The following is a 15,899-nucleotide window of genomic DNA, read 5'->3' as shown; positions in this document are numbered from 1 at the left end:
TCTGGAAGAACTTGCTGTAGCTTCTACATCAGCACCTTCTGCTTCACCTTGTACTTTTATGTTATAGAGATGGCTTCTTTCTTTAAACCTCATCAACCAACCTCTGCTAGCTTCAAACCTTTTTTCTACAGCTTCCTCACCTCTCTCAGCCTTCATAGAATTGAAGAATTAGGGCCTTGCTCTGGATTAGGCTTTGGCTTGAGGGAGCGTTTTGGCTGTTTTGATCTTCTGTCCATATCACTGGCCATATCCCATATCCAACACCCCTAAAATATTCTCCAGATCAGCCACAAGGCTGTTTTGCTTTCTTACTGTTTTGTGTGTATGCTGGAGTAGCACTTTCAGTTTCCTTGAAGAACTTTTTCTTTTCTTTTGCAACTTGGCTAACTGGTGCAGGAGGCCTAGCTTTTGGTCTATTTCAGCTTTTGACGGGACTTCCTCACGAGCTTTAACCTTCTCCAGCTGGTGATTTAAAGTGAGAGACCTGCAACTCTTCCTTTCACTTGAATACTCAGAGGCAGTTGTAGGGTTACTGATTGGCCCAGTTTCGATATAATTGTGTCTCAGAATAGGAAGGCCCAAGGAGAGGAAGAGATGGAGGAATGGCCAGTCAGTGGAGCAGATAAGTTTGCTGTCCTCTGTGGGTGCAGTTCATGACCCCCAAAACAATTAGAATAGTAATATCAAAGGTCACTTGGTCACAGATCACCATAAGAAATAATAAAAATGAAAAAATTTGAAATAGTATGAGAATTACCCAGATGTGACAAAGAGACATGAAGTGAGCAGTTGCTGTGAGAAAAATGGCACTGATAGATTGTACTTGATGCAGGGTTGCCACAGACCTTCAGTTTGTTTAAAAAAAAAAAAAAGTACTATCTGCAAAGCACAGTGAAGTAAGAATGATAAAATGAGGTATGCCTTTATTTCCATAATTTTTAGCACTCCTTGCAGTTTTGATAAAAATACATACAGTTTGATTTGGGATATTTAATTCTGGTCTGGCATTTATTTTTAAATTGGTATTTTAAGAGCTGAGTTAAAGAGTTGGAGAGGGTTCTTACAGATCTTTGCATCTAACTGCCTTATTTTTTGGTGAGAAGGTTATTGATTTATTCAAGGTCATACAGCTAAAACGTCTCTCGGGGCAGTCTTTTTCCTTACACTATAGTGTGTTTCCTAATGAATTTTGTCATATCATGGCTTCATATTCTTAATAATATTTGAGGGTGTTTAGTAGTTTTAATTGCAGGTAAGATCAGAGAGGGGCAGTGGAAATGAAATGGCATTCTGTAAGGATTCAGGTCTTAGCTCTGGCCTGTTGTCCTTGGGCAGCTTAACCTGTGGGCCTCAATTTTCTGATGTAATGGTACTTATTTTAAGAGATTGTTATGTAGGGTCACCTGGGTGGCTCAGTTGGTTAAGCATTAGCCTTCGGCTCAGGTCATGATCCCAGGGTGCTGGGATTGAGCCCCACGCTGGGTTCCCTGCTCAGTGGGGAGCTCGCCTCTCCTTCCTTTGATCTTCTCCTCCCTTTGAGCTCTCTCTCTCTCAGATAGATAAAATCTTTTTTTTTTTTTTTAAAAGAGTGATTGTTATGGAGTTAGAAATAGTGTATAACAATTGCATTTAATATGCTAACTGGAGCATTGGGAGTTTTAACTGAAGGATAGGTGATGTTATTTATTGGTACTTTTTGATAAACTTTAAAATAATGATCAGGAAAAGAGATTAAAAATTAACATCTGGATATTGATATGTAAGTTTGTGTTGTTTTAATATTCCCTCAATGATTTCGTTAAGGCACAGCATGTACATTGCATGTCTGTGTTGTCCTATTTATAAGGAAATTGATTATTTTCTTAAGCCAAAAATTACTTTTTCTAGGACTCTTTTAAGTACAGTGTACTGATTTCATATATTTTCAAACCATTATTGCTCTTCTATTTTCTTTCAGTTCACAGTGGGAAAAGTTACAGAAAGATGACATAGATCCAGCACAACTTAAAGGTATCAGAGGAAGTATTGAGACAGTTACCAGAGACATTTCTTTAATTGATTACTAATAAGCAAGATACTGAAATTAATACTAAAGATAGCATCAGTCAGTAAACGGTGTTATGGAAAAGAATTTAGAAATTGTGATGATATTTTAATTAATGATTTTCTCTTAAGTGAAACTCCCAATTTATGAGAGGAAATAATTCTCTAATACCAGTTTTCTATTTTCTAAATGTTGAATTATGTCATGTAAAAATCAAGCAGTTTAATTTCTTTAAATGCTTTTGTTCAGTTCTGGGCCACAATTTTCTCTCAGTATATATGTATTTCTTGAGTTTTATGTTAATCCAGTTTGGGGGATGCATTTTTGTTGGTTATGTTTTAAAAGCTTTGTGCTTTTGTTTTATTTAAAGAAACTATTATTTTGGATTTATCCCAGTAGAACAACTTGACTTAAAAAAAAATTGAGCAAGTGTCTTAAATATTCTTACTGGAAGAAGTAGATCACTGGCTAGTGGTTGGAGAAAATGGTATAAAATTAAGTGGTGTTGCAATTCTCTTTTGTCTATTTTGGTTTCTAAATGCCCTAGGGGCTGTACAAGTGATTTTCAGTTGTGTGTTCCAGTGGAAAAAAATAGATGCTAGCCTTAGAAAATCTGCAATAACTGGTCTTCACTATTCCCTAACTGTATGACGTTGAGTCTAATTCAGTGTCCTGATCTAAAATAAAAAGAATGTCTAACTTTAAGTTATGGCAAGGATTTGAAGATGCCTCAGTAATAAGGTGGCACCTAGCACATTGTCTATGCTAGATACTCAGTAAATATCAGATTCCTTGCTTTCCTGTAAAAATCAATGGTATTTGACCAGCTCCTTTGTTTTATTTATCCATTCATTTAGTTATTTCCATAGGGATAAAAAAACAAAACCCAGATGTGTTTGCATCAGCAAATATTATAGCTTGGTAAGAAATATATATACAACTCACTGTTAATACAAGGTATAAAGTTACATGGGTCATAAGTGAAATTCACAAGGTAGGGATAGATTTTTTTTATTTTGCTATGACAGGAGAGCAGCAGGAAGTTTAATGGAAAGTATGGCTTCGAAGGACAGGATGGGTAGGATTTAGACCTCAGAATAGGAGGAGCTAAGCAAAAATAATAGAGTGAGCAAGCATATGATTAATAGTAATGTTCACCACCACTGCCCATTATAATGGCGCTTTAAACTCAGGGAGTAGGTCATTTTTACCAGAGGACACCATTAAAAGATCAGTGAGAAAAGGTAAGAGATACTTAAAATCTTAGTGGTAGCCTACCAAATGCCTTCATGAAAGATCTTTGTTATGTAGGTCTCTCGGCATATACTCACGTGGAGCTTCCCTATTACTCTAAGTTTATTCTAATTGCTGCATACCTCGCTTCATACAATCCAGCAAGAACTGATAAGAGGTTCTTCCTTAAGGTAATAATTGTTTCTTTTTACTTTGCTTTTGAAGATTCCAGGGATGTTTTGAAATTTCTCAACACCCGTAAGTTCTCAGGGATAGAGATTAGAATAAGAGATTGCTAAATATATATTTAGGACTTACTTTTCAAAGACTTTAAATTAGGGTCACAACCTGAAAGTATGTTGCTTCACAGAAGAGTTCAGGTATACTTTAGGTAATAGTTCTAGATTTAAAAAATATATAAATAAGGTTTTGTGTAAAGTATGAGAGATGGGAATAATTTTAAGGGTGGTAATTCCTTTATTGTTCTAAAGCTCCTTTAGTAGTGCCATACACTCCATACAGCATTATGGAACATTCAGAAGACTCATCTGTGTGTACATTAGTTGGAGAAATCCCATTTTGGAATTGTTTTCTTTTTGGGAAAAAAAATGCAATTTGATTCATTATTAAATATCTTTCTAATAAATTTTTATTTGTTGTTTTGCCTATCTCTCCCAGTAGTCTTCGTTTCATGAAGTCAAGGACCACATCTATTTTTTTCTCCACTATTAAATCCCAAATGCTTAACCAGATGTTCTTAAGTGTTTCTTAGGTGAATTGACAGCCTGCCTTAAGGATGAATAAAAACCCATTTATCTGTGAAAGTTTTGTTTTTGTAGAAACAAATATGCTGTAATAAGTTAGTAAGTTAATAAGTTAATATTAAAATAATAAGTTAATCTCTTAGGAAGTATCACTATTTTAGTTTAACACCTTTTTCTTTAAATACAGAAGTAATCTTGTATATGATTGAAATCTAAGTCAAAGCAGCCTAAAATATGTTGCTATTTTAGGTGGTAGTAAATAAAATAAGAAAACCTAACATATGTAAATTAGTATTATATATGCCAGGTTTTAAATTATGTTTTCTGTTTTTGTGGAGTATTACCTTTTTTTTCTCCATCCTAACAATTATTTTCCTTAATTGCAGCATCATGGGAAAATCAAGAAAACCAACTTTCTAAAGAAACACGAAAAGGTATTAACCTTCTACTTTCTCTTGGGAAAAACTCATGAATTCAGGTCACTGTGGAAAGTGGATAAATGCATGCTTTTATTAGTCATTTGGATATAAGAATTGATAAGGTACCGTTATAATGTTGTATTTTGTTACGTTGAACGTGGTGATGAAGACACATTCGGGTGAGCTGGTTTTGGAGATAAAAGTGAGTTGACAAGTTCTTTCAGTGAATTCATAAATGAAAAAGATTACCCTGGAATTTTTAACTAAACACAGCTGGTTTTCCTGTTTCCTCCTTTGAAACCCTCACAAAAATGACTCTGAAGAAATGATAAAGGTGAACATATGGGGACTAAGTGGACAAGAGACCCACACGACTTGGAACTGCATTGTAGGTAGATGCACAGATGACTGAAAAGGCGAGAGGGCAGACACCCAAGCCCCAAGCAAGCATGTTTGACCTGAGGAATATGGAATAGCTTAGAAATCAGAGGCCCTGAGCACATTTGAAGGTGGGGTGTAGGGCCACGTTGAAACTAGCGGAAGGTGTGTGTGGACTGCTCAGATACTTGTTCTGCTCTGTATATCAAAACCACCTCTGCCTCTCTTGGGAAAAGGTGGAGAAATTCTATCTGTAAACTTTATGCCATAGAAGCTGTGAGTCTTGTTTCTCAGTTCCATTCTATTTTTTTTTTTTTTTTAAAGATTTTATTTATTTATTTGACAGACAGAGATCACAAGTAGGCAGAGAGGCAGGCAGAGAGAGAGGAGGAAGCAGGCTCCCTGCTGAGCAGAGAGCCCGATGTGGGGCTTGATCCCAGGACCCTGGGACCATGACCTGAGCCGAAGGCAGAGGCTTTAACCCACTGAGCCACCCAGGTGCCCCTTCAGTTCCATTCTTAAAAGCAGTTTTTTTCAGTATGCCTTTCTAAAATGGTAGTGTTTTCTCATGACTTTGAAGACATTGTTTTGCTGTCTCTGGCTTTATTGTTGCCACTAAAAAATTTGCTGTTAGTCTGTTATTCCTTTGTTGATACCTGTGTTTTTCTCTACAAGTTGTTACAAGTTCTTGTTTTTCTCTTACAAGTTCTCCTCTTGTTTTCCTTTAGTGTTTTTACTGTTTCACTGTGGTGGATCTGGGATTGAATTTTCTAATTGGGGTTCGTTTTGTTTCCCGAATTTGAATAACGATGCCTTTTTTCAGTTCTGATGAATTAACTTTTCAAATATTAGCTTCTCCCTCATTCTCTCTAACAATGTCTTCCTGAGATGCTGATTAGATATAAGTCAGATCTTCCCACTCTGTCCTCATCTCTTAAGTCTTTTTCATTCTTTATTACCTTTGGGCTCTGTATGCTGAATTCTGGGTGATCTCTTCACTTCTATGTTCTGACTTTCTCTCCAGCTTTGTTTCTTTTGTTTAAATCACCTTTATAATTCCAGTAATGTCATTTGTAATTTTTAGATGTTTCATCTGATCACTTTTATATTTTTCCTAGTCCCATTTTTCTTTAACATAGAAATATTTTATATTCTGATATTAGAAGTCCTTGTCAATCTACGAAATCTCCATTTTCTGTTTTTACTCACTCATGTATGTAATGCCTTGCTCCTGAACATTTTATTACTTTTAATTGTTGACTGAACTTCATCTTGGAATTTTTGAGGCCTGAAGTGTGTTCCTTTAGAATAGTTTTATGTTTACTTATGTGCAGGCACTTAAGAATGCCAGTAACCTGTGATAATTTGAAATTCAGATCTTAGCCTTGGGGGTTTTCAGATCACAGAGGTACTGTGAATTCTGCCCCCATATCAACATTAAGCCACAGTTTCTAGTTGAAATTCTCAGGGAAGACTTTGTCCTCCCTTCACACAGAGTTAGAGTTTGGCAGGGAAATTTTCTTACCAGATCCATTTGCTTGGAATGGAAAATTTTTTCTGGTATTGCCTCTTCATTGAGACATCTCTGATTAGGCTTTCCACCATAGGCAGACAGTTGATTTTGTACCTTCTTTCTTATGTGTGTAGTTGGTTTGGGTAATAAAGGATTGTTAGGAGGGAATGCTTACAGCTGGGGTGGTCAGGAAAGGATCTGTGGTAGGCTTGCATGTGAATGGCACTCAAAAATTGTGGGGACTGGGGCACCTGGTGGCTCAGTTGGTTAAGCATCTGTCTTTGGTTCAGGTCATGATCTCAGGGTCCTAGAATCAAGCCCGTGTTGGGCTCCCTGGGGAGTCTGCTTCTCCCTCTCTCTCTCTCCCCCCCTACTTTTGTTCTCGCTTGCTCTCTCTGTTCTCTCTCTCAAATAAATAAATCTAAAAAATAATAATAATAATAATTAAAGAATGGTGGGAACTGATGGGGTCTGTGATCAAAGGAGCAAGACTGATACAAAGTGAAGGTCAAGCAAAGCTTTATTTCGCACCAGCATCAAGAATCAAACTGACCCGTTGGGGCCGTCTCTTACAGAGAGAGTGACCACCCTCAGCTTCACAGACTGGCTTTTATAGATCAAAGGCCATGTGATTGAGCCTGGCCAATGAGATCATCTCCACCTGGCCTGACCCGTCCTTGTATTTGGGCTCCGTTATTAGGGACTGGTCGACCATATTTTACTGGTTTCCCGGACTTGCTTCTAAGTAAGTTCTTCCGGGGGTGGGGGGGCGGGGCAGGGCCAGTTTAAATTTTACTGCACAAACAACAAAATGGCTGTTCAACCAAGATGGAGTCACTCTGGCTAAGTAGGCCCTTACAGGAACTGGATGTGCAAAGATGGGAGAGGGAGTATTCCACTTGAGGTAATAATTAGGGCCAAGAGCAGAGGTGAGAAACTATCGGGCATATAAAAGAAATAGCAAAATGTAATTGGCTGAAGTGTGAAGTGAGTTTCAGAGAAGAGTCATGTGAGGCTAGATTATAGAAGAATTTTGTTACTCACCAGTTCCTTAAGGGAAGGAAGCCCATCTGTTCACATCTGTGTCTCAGCACTTGGTGGTATTTGCGGGTGTTTACAAGTGAATAGGTAAGAATAAAGAAAATTGAAGAATTGAAGGCTAAGAATTTTAGGCCTGTTCTTTAGACAGAGAAAACCATTTAAGGATTTTGAGGGTGAGGCATGAGGGCTTTATGAGGGTCACTGAGGACTGTGACATCCTGGCAATTGAGACCACCCCTATGGAACGAGTGGAGTTGCACTTGTTTGTCCTTCCCTGAGAAGGGCAGTCTTCACAGAGGGAACCATATGAGCAAAGACCTCATGCTAGAGAATGTCTAGTTGTAAAGGAAGTGTAGTTCTTCCGATGAGATTCTTACTGATTTGACCTTCATAGTAAGTAGCCTCTTTTGTCTTTGGTTCATGTCCTTTTAAAAATCTGAGCTTGGGGTGCCTGGGTGGCTCAGTGGGTTAGGCCGCTGCCTTCGGCTCGGGTCATGATCTCAGGGTCCTGGGATCGAGTCCCGCATCGGGCTCTCTGCTCAGCAGGGAGCCTCTTTCCTCCTCTCTCTCTCTCGGCCTGCCTCTCTGCCTACTTGTGATCTCTCTCTGTCAAATAAATAAATAAAATCTTTAAAAAAAAAAAAAATAAAAATCTGAGCTTAACTGAAAGCTCCCTGTGTATACCTACTAGTTTATATTTTTGTTCCCTCTCTTCCTTGAAATCTTGATTGAATGTTTATCTTATGCCAGGCACTCTGCTGGACGCTATAGATAGCGCGGAGAACAGAATAGCCCTTGTCTCTGCCTTCATGAAGCTTTCAATCTAATCAAGACAATACACATTAAAAAGCAGACCATATGAATAATTACTGTAACAGTTGTTTTGAAAATACTGTATATCTTCGATTGTGTAATTCTTTTTCTCTATCCTTAGCTGACACTGATTTTTTCAAGATATTACTTTTTAATTCAACTAATGCCTGTGTGTGAAACCAGATTATTTACCCATCAGTTTATGTAGAAAAGCAACAGTTTTCCCCCTCTCCTTGCCCATAGTCTTATTCCCCTCTTCTCTGAGTTGTTTCTAGTTTTAGTTTTTTCTAGTATAAATATTCATAACTCTTAAGTTTCTCTCTCTGTTTTTCTTGGTGTAACTTGACACCAAATTTGATGCCATTTCACTCCTCAAAAATTTGATTTGATTTCCTTTTTTTGATCTATTTTTATAGGCCTTCATTCTCTTAATGAGCTCTATAATGAATTTAGTAGGCATTTCTCAGACTTTGCCTTCCCTTCTAGGAGGGAAGCCAGTTTGCGTGTGTAGCACAAAACCAGTTCAGTGAGGAAGGTAAATATCATATGCCTCACGTGCCACTAGGACACTTGAATTTTAAATTGGATGTGTGTTTTCTAACTAGAAAATGTAAAAAGTGAAAATCTTTCCATTCCAAGCAAATGGATTTGGTAAGGAAATTTCCCTGCCAGACTCTGACTCTGTGTGAAACGAGGACAAAAGTCTTCCCTGAGAATTTCAACTAGAAACTAGGTTTTAACAGTGATGTGGGGACAGAATTCGCAGTACTTCTATGGTAGAGGGAGAGGGAGACAGACAGTCTCAAGCAGACTCTGTGCTGAGCATGGAGCCCAACATGGGACTGGATCTCATGACTCTGAGATCGTGACCTGAGCTGAAACCAAGAGTCAGATGCTCGACCAACTGTGCCATGCAGGCGCCTGGATGTTAACCACAGTTCTTAAACTCATTCAACAGACAAATGATTAGTAACAAATGATTAGTATCTAGAATTATTTTTTAATATAAACCCTTAAGAAAAAGGCAAAAATCCAATCGATAAGTGGGTAAATGATATAAAAAGGATAGCTGATCATGGCGAGTATACCTGAAACTGACAGTCAAGTTAATTACTCTGTAGGTGTTTTATTGTGATTGATTTTTTGGGTAACATCTGCCTTTTTCAGTTGCCTAACAGACCTGACATGATTATCAGCTTCATTCACCAATGAGAGAAATTAATCTCTATTTTTATTTATTTAAATTTTTTTTCTTTTTTTTTTTTTTTTAAGAAATGAAACTTAAAACAACAGCCATTATTTCATGTTCTTGGATTGGCAAAACTAAAAAAAAAAAAACCCTGATGATTTTATTGGTAATAATGTAGAAGAATAAGAGCCTGCATATTCTGTTTGTTGGCCATAATAAAGTTAATATGGGAGTGTACTTTGTATTGGTCACGATAGGCTGAGCTGTGCTGTAGCAAAAACCACAAACCCTCAGTGGATTAACATAACAAAGATTTATATGTTGTTCATGACACAATGGCCTATGGGCTGGGTGGCCCTCTTTTGTAGTGATGCCAAGTAAAACATGGTGATTTCTACAGTGGCTACCAAAGGGTAAGAAGATTAAAGGATTAAAAGAAGATTAAAGGTCTGAGAGGCCAGGCTTGGAAATAGGTGATATCACATTCACCCCCAGTCATCTAATGGGAAGGAGATACTGAGAAATAAGTTTTCTCTGTGCCCCAGATGGAACTGTTGATGATCACACAGCATTGTCTCTGCCCTCTGCTTTCTGCTTTAGTTTCTCAGTCCCACTTAGAGAAACTCACACATGTGCACAAGGGGAAATGTGGTCCATCACCGGATGGTCCATCACAGGATTACTTGTGATGAATTACAGTGATGAATTTTTAGATGTAGACAGTGATTTGTCTTAAAATGGAATTCTGTAGGGTTGCTTCAGAACAGAACTCAGAAGTGCATGTATCAATATGGATAAACCTCAAAAACATATTGAAGCGGGGCGCCTGGGTGGCTCAGTGGGTTAAGCCGCTGCCTTCGGCTCAGGTCATGATTTCAGGGTCCTGGGATCGAGTCCCGCATCGGGCTCTCTGCTCAGCAGGGAGCCTGCTTCCTTCTCTCTCTCTCTGCCTGCCTCTCAGTGTACTTGTAATTTCTCTCTGTCAAATAAATAAATAAAATCTTTAAAAAAAAAAAAAAAAAAAAAAAAACATATTGAAGGAAAAAAAGCAACTAGTGGTATGTCCAAAATAATATCATTTATATGAGGTTAGATCTTGCAGATAGTGCAGTGTATTGTTTATGAATGCATCTGTAGTAGCTGTATAAAAATTGTCACAAAAGTGGCAAGAACACCAAATTCTGGATAGTGGTTCCTTTTAGGGAGAAAGTGGGATGTAAGAGGAATGTAAAGGACCTTTGGTTTATCTTTAATGTGATCCAATGTTTTTTCTTTGCACATATCCCATATTGTTAGCGGTTGATAAAATTGGGTCCTGGGTACATTATTATTTATTATATCAGCCCCTGTACTTTTCTAAATGATTGAAGTATTTAATGAGAAAGGATAAAAAGTTTAAGACCTGGAGAATGATTTCTAAACTATTTTTTAGATATAAATAGCTGAGGTAAACACACACTTCATTTTGTAATTCTGTGTAGGTGTTTTTCTTTACAGTCATTCTTTGAAGAAATAGTTTTTCTCATGCATGTAAATGCAGATTTCCATTTATTTACCATTGTGCTAATATAGAGTACTTATATTCTTAACAGTGCTACTAAAACTGTCTTGGAGTGGACCTTGAGCACTTCAGTTTTCTGGTGACAAGACATTGTACCGTATGGCTTTGTACACAAATATGCACATTTTATAATCTTTCAGTTTTTAAATTTTACATTATTATAGGGTGACAGCTTATTCACAAGTTATCAAATCTTTTATTGGTTTTCCAAGCTAGTATTTACTATAGCTGATCTTTTTAGAACTATTAATATTGAACAAATGTATTTTCCTGGTGATGGCACAAAAAGGAGTGAATAGTGAAAAGTAAGGATTAAGTTCTAGTCAAGGAATTAGGACCCAGACCTGGTTTTGGTTATGGACTATTTTGACAGATGACCTAGCTTAACTCACTTACCATCTGGTTATAACAACAGAATATGTATGATGTTCAGGACTAGGGATGGACAACTTGTGAGTTGTTTATTCAATACCTGTTTATACTAAGAAAATTTGAAGAAAATGTTGACTGATAAGCCATTATATCAGCTAAGGTTTTAGCATTGAGACTCAAAGTTAGAATTGTTAGGCTCTTTGGGGTATATTGTAAGTATATTGTTACTGGGAATTTGTGGTACAGAAAGTGAGTTTGCTATAAGAAGAAAATCCATGTTCTTTTGTTACAGACAAGCAATCATCTTCTCGGACCAAAACCATTTCCACTAGACAGATTATTAGCAATATTATATAGTATCGTGGACAGTAGAGTTGCTCCAACAGCAAACATCTTTTCCCAGGTAAGCTTAATAATAGTTTTTTTTTTTTTCCTGTCCTCTATGTCTTTATGAAATTCTTCAGGTAATATAGTTGGTATAGTTCCAGGCATTTAGATTTTTAGTTAGCGTATGTTACTGTTTTAACTAAGTCATGAACAGTATGTTCTTGGTAAGTACTTGAAAATTCCAAATACAGAATCTTTGAGGGTATCCCTGAATTTGCTTCTATTTACAGGTATAACTTGATGACAAAACCAACTTGATGTTTCCATATGTTTTCTTTTTTCAGTAAAAGAATTTTTAAATTAAATGATTATAATTATCTTGCTGACTTAAATAAGTGGCTTCATGATGAAATTGATGAATTATTATGTAGAATTATAATCTAATGAACACAAAATTTTAAAAAAGTATTTGTAAGAAAGTAATCTATAATATCTTTATTCCTCATGTATCTGTCAACAGTATGATTTTTTAAAAAAATTTTTCCAGAATGATTAAGTTCTCAAAATTTTCACTAGATGGCAGCAGTAGCATAAAAATACGAAATATAATCGCTTCTCAGCCTTTTGACTAAGATCAAGTGAAAAACATGAAAAAAAATATTTTTACAATAAAGTCATTAAGCTTTTTTTTAGTTGACTTTCTAAGAAAAATCTGTTTATTAAAAATATAGTCACAATAGATTTCTTAAATGGTCCAGAAAAACGGTTCCTAGCATATGGTATGAATGGCTAGAAGATAAAACAATTGATGTGACTAGTATTACTAAAAAGCACTTCGGACTTTGCAATGAGCATTTTGTTCTCTGTATATGTTTTTAGGCTGAGAAATACATAAATAATAACATTTATGTTTAAATTCCCTGCAAATAAATTTAGTCCCTGAATGAATGTTTGACTTGTAATCTAATGTATGCTGGTAACTTTTTTCTGAGATTTTATATTTGAGAGAGATAGAGAACATGAGTAAGGGAGCAGGGTGGTCAGAGAGAGGGTGCTTAGCAGGAGGCCCTACCTAGGCTCTATCCAGGACCCTGGGATCATGACCTGAGCTGAAGGCAGATGCTTAAGCCACCCAGGCATCCCCTGAAATTAATTTTTAATCAGACTTTACATTTGTTAATAGCTTTCTACATACAGTAGATGACTTTTTGTTTTGTTTTTGCTGTTGCAATAACTATGAAACAGCAGGTATTATTATCTTTATTAAAAGGTATTGAGCTTTAGGGAGGTTAAATGGTATTCCCAGAATGACACAACGAGTAAATCATTGACAACCAAAGCCTAGAGAGGTGAGGTACACGGTTAAGGAAGGCCTTTATATCACATGTGATTATACTTCTCAAGTGCCCCCAAATTACCTTTGTGTAAAGGAGAGAGAGGGAATGATAATAAATGTTTTCTTTTTTCCTTTTGGAAAGCTTGTAATTTGTCCTGGGGGAATAAAACATGTACATAAGAATAATGGTATAAGGGTGTATGGATGCTGGATAGTGTGGTTGAGAATTTTAGAGCAGAGAGAGCACTTCTGGATTGGGCAGGGTGAGAGAAAGCTTCACAGAAAAGGTGAAATATGGAGCTGGTCTGTGGAGAAGGAGTAGGAGTCATTTCTTTAAGTATTTCTGGTTTATGTAAGTGATAGGTGTTTGTTGTACAAAAAAATGAGAAATTGGATAAATAAAAAGGAAAAGAAATAGATAAAGCTGACATCTTACTTCCAGTGGGTAGAGTTAGAAATTTAAGAAGGGGAAATGATAGGAGTAAAGGGATGGGAGTGGGGAAAAAACAAGACACATCTGTGAACTGTCGCCCCGATTTTGTTGAAGAGTGGATGGGGTTGTATCGTTGTGATGACGGCCGTCACTGTCGCTGTGGTCCAGGACGGGTAGTACTGCCATCGCCACACATAACACCTTGCTCTCGATGCCTTCCATGTCGGACCTTATGTTGCGAGAGTGTTTTGCATCTTAGGAAGTTTGCCATGTACTTGGTTAGTCTTGGAGAGGGAACTGAAGCTCAGTGTCTCAAAGATCTGCCTGAGGCCACACTGCAGATCACTGGCAGCATCCAGACTTGGATGCAGATGTTCCCAGCAGCAGGTCTAGTTTATAGGGATAGACAGTCAAAACCAGCAAGAGGTTGCTGATTTGGGAATTTACTAGCTACTCTGAGGCTTTGATTAGAGAAGAACAGTATCACCAGTCTTTATACTTTCAACAGTGTCCGTAATGTAATTAAGATACAGCTTGGCCTAAATGTATCTTTATTTTTAAAATGAAGTTAAACTCTCTTCAACCTTAACAACCTAAATGAAGTTTTTGTTCTTTATTTCTTCTCAGTAGCTATAATCAAAATGATAATTTTATATATTTAAAATACGGCTTTAAATGAATTTGTGTTCCTTTGATGACAAATCATTTAGGACTTGATCTCAGTGATTCCCATTTCAGATACAGAGGGATAGATGCAACTAACCCTATGAAGTTGACCTCTACTTTTGCTTGGTCAATAAAGTATCCAAGAAAATTAAGTAGCATGTATACTGTGTTTAAGAACAAAATGTGGCAGAAACCACATTCAGAAAAAGGGTTATTTCTTCCACAGGTTTACTTTTGTCCATTCCCATTGATTCCCAGTGACCTTTTCTATTTTTTTTTCTTAAAGATTTTATTTATTTAACTGACAGAAAGATCACAAGTAGGCAGAGAGGCAGGTAGAGAGCCCAATGTGAATCTCAATCCCAGGACCCTGAGATCATGACCTGAGCTGAAGGCAGAGGCTTAACCCACTGAGCCACCCAGGATCCCTGACTTTTTCTATTTTTATTGTTTCATTCAGCCATCAGACTTTACTCTTTCCCATAGGAATGATAATTTCCTTGAGTTCACTTAATTTTTTAAGTCAGAGGAGGATGCCCACATTTGTGTTGGCCTTGCTTTTTTGATATGAACACTAGATGGCGATATTGATGCATTCTAGCTTTAAGATGAACTAAGGAAACCAACCGCTTTACATCTTCAATAGTGTGTCGTGTTTAGAGAAAGCTGTTTGTTAAATGAACACATTGGTCTATTTGGACAAAAATACAATTGCCTGAAGATGTTTAATGATATATACATGTATGTATGCATACATGTGTACACGTTCATGAAAAGGTAAATAAGATTGGAAAATAATTGTATTGCATGAGTATTTTCTACCTGGAAGTAAAATGTTTTCTGTTGCCTGTTGTGTGTCTTTAATGAGAAGATAATGTGTTATTTTTCTTATCATTTATTCCATATGCAACTGTTTTAAGGGTTTGTTTCATAATAATATGCTGTTCTTTTAGTTTGACTTACCAGTTATATAATTAATTATTTTTTAAGGTTGTGTTTTTTTTTAATTTATTTATTTGACAGACAGAAATCACAAGTAGGCAGGGAGGCAGGCTCCCCGCTGAGCAGAGAGCCCGATGCGGGGCTCGATCCCAGGACCCTGAGATCATGACCTGAGCCGAAGGCAGAGGCCTTAACCCACTGAGCCACCCAGGCACCCCAATTATTTTTTATATATAACAAATTGATCAGATGTGGTAGATATGTTCACAGTTTACTTGAAGTGGAATTTTATTTCCACTGCATTTTATTCAAATCCATTTAAATCTATTCTGTAAAAAAATTACAAAAATAGTAGCTTAAGGAATCTTTGAAGTTAAAATTCCAAGTGAGAATAATAATCAAATTCATAATAGTATTAGTAACAGTATTGTATTATAGCTGGTATTCTTGTGAATTTATTCTTTATTAAATTTTAGATATGGGGTACCTGGGTGGCTCAGTGGGTTAAAGCCTCTGCCTTCGGCTCAGGTCATGATCCCAGGGTCTTGGGATTGAGCCCCACATTGGGCTTTCTGGTCAGTGAGGAGCCTGCTTCCTCCTCTCTCTCTCTGTCTGCCTCTCTGCCTACTTGTCATCTCTTTCTGTCAAATAAATAAATAAAACTTGAAAAAAAATTTTAGATACAATTCTATTCATTAATTTTTTTAGTCTCTTAAATAGGTAAAAGAATGTTAGCACATTTAACTTTTTATTAGATTAATGCTCAGATTGAAATACGGTTTTTAAATTTTTCTGAGACTTTTAAGATAAGTCTAGCCTTATCCAATTTAATGTCATCGTGTTGTCAAGATCATGGATTATTTTAACA

At 36.7% G+C, this 15,899-nt stretch overlaps 1 protein-coding gene across 12 annotated transcripts in view; it reads left to right on the top strand.

Moving 5' to 3' along the window:
- ORC5 (origin recognition complex subunit 5) overlaps positions 1–15,899 on the top strand; it is a 99,509-nt gene that overhangs the window by 38,978 nt on the left and 44,632 nt on the right. For 6 of the 12 annotated variants that reach the window (XM_032304644.1, XM_032304649.1, XM_032304645.1 and 3 more), the window contains exons 9-12: positions 1,958–2,010; positions 3,356–3,468; positions 4,428–4,475; positions 11,620–11,730. In XM_032304644.1, the coding sequence (XP_032160535.1) occupies positions 1,958–2,010; positions 3,356–3,468; positions 4,428–4,475; positions 11,620–11,730 (325 nt within the window). Of the gene's footprint in view, positions 1–1,957; positions 2,011–3,355; positions 3,469–4,427; positions 4,476–4,629; positions 4,871–8,691; positions 8,741–11,619; positions 11,731–15,899 lie in introns of those variants that run through there. The other 6 variants (XM_032304652.1, XM_032304651.1, XM_032304653.1 and 3 more) reach the window with 3 other exon arrangements.

The sequence above is a fragment of the Mustela erminea genome, chromosome 11 (assembly GCF_009829155.1).
Source record: "Mustela erminea isolate mMusErm1 chromosome 11, mMusErm1.Pri, whole genome shotgun sequence".
NCBI classification, from domain to species: domain Eukaryota; kingdom Metazoa; phylum Chordata; class Mammalia; order Carnivora; family Mustelidae; genus Mustela; species Mustela erminea.
This window is presented reverse-complemented; position numbering and strand designations above follow the sequence as displayed.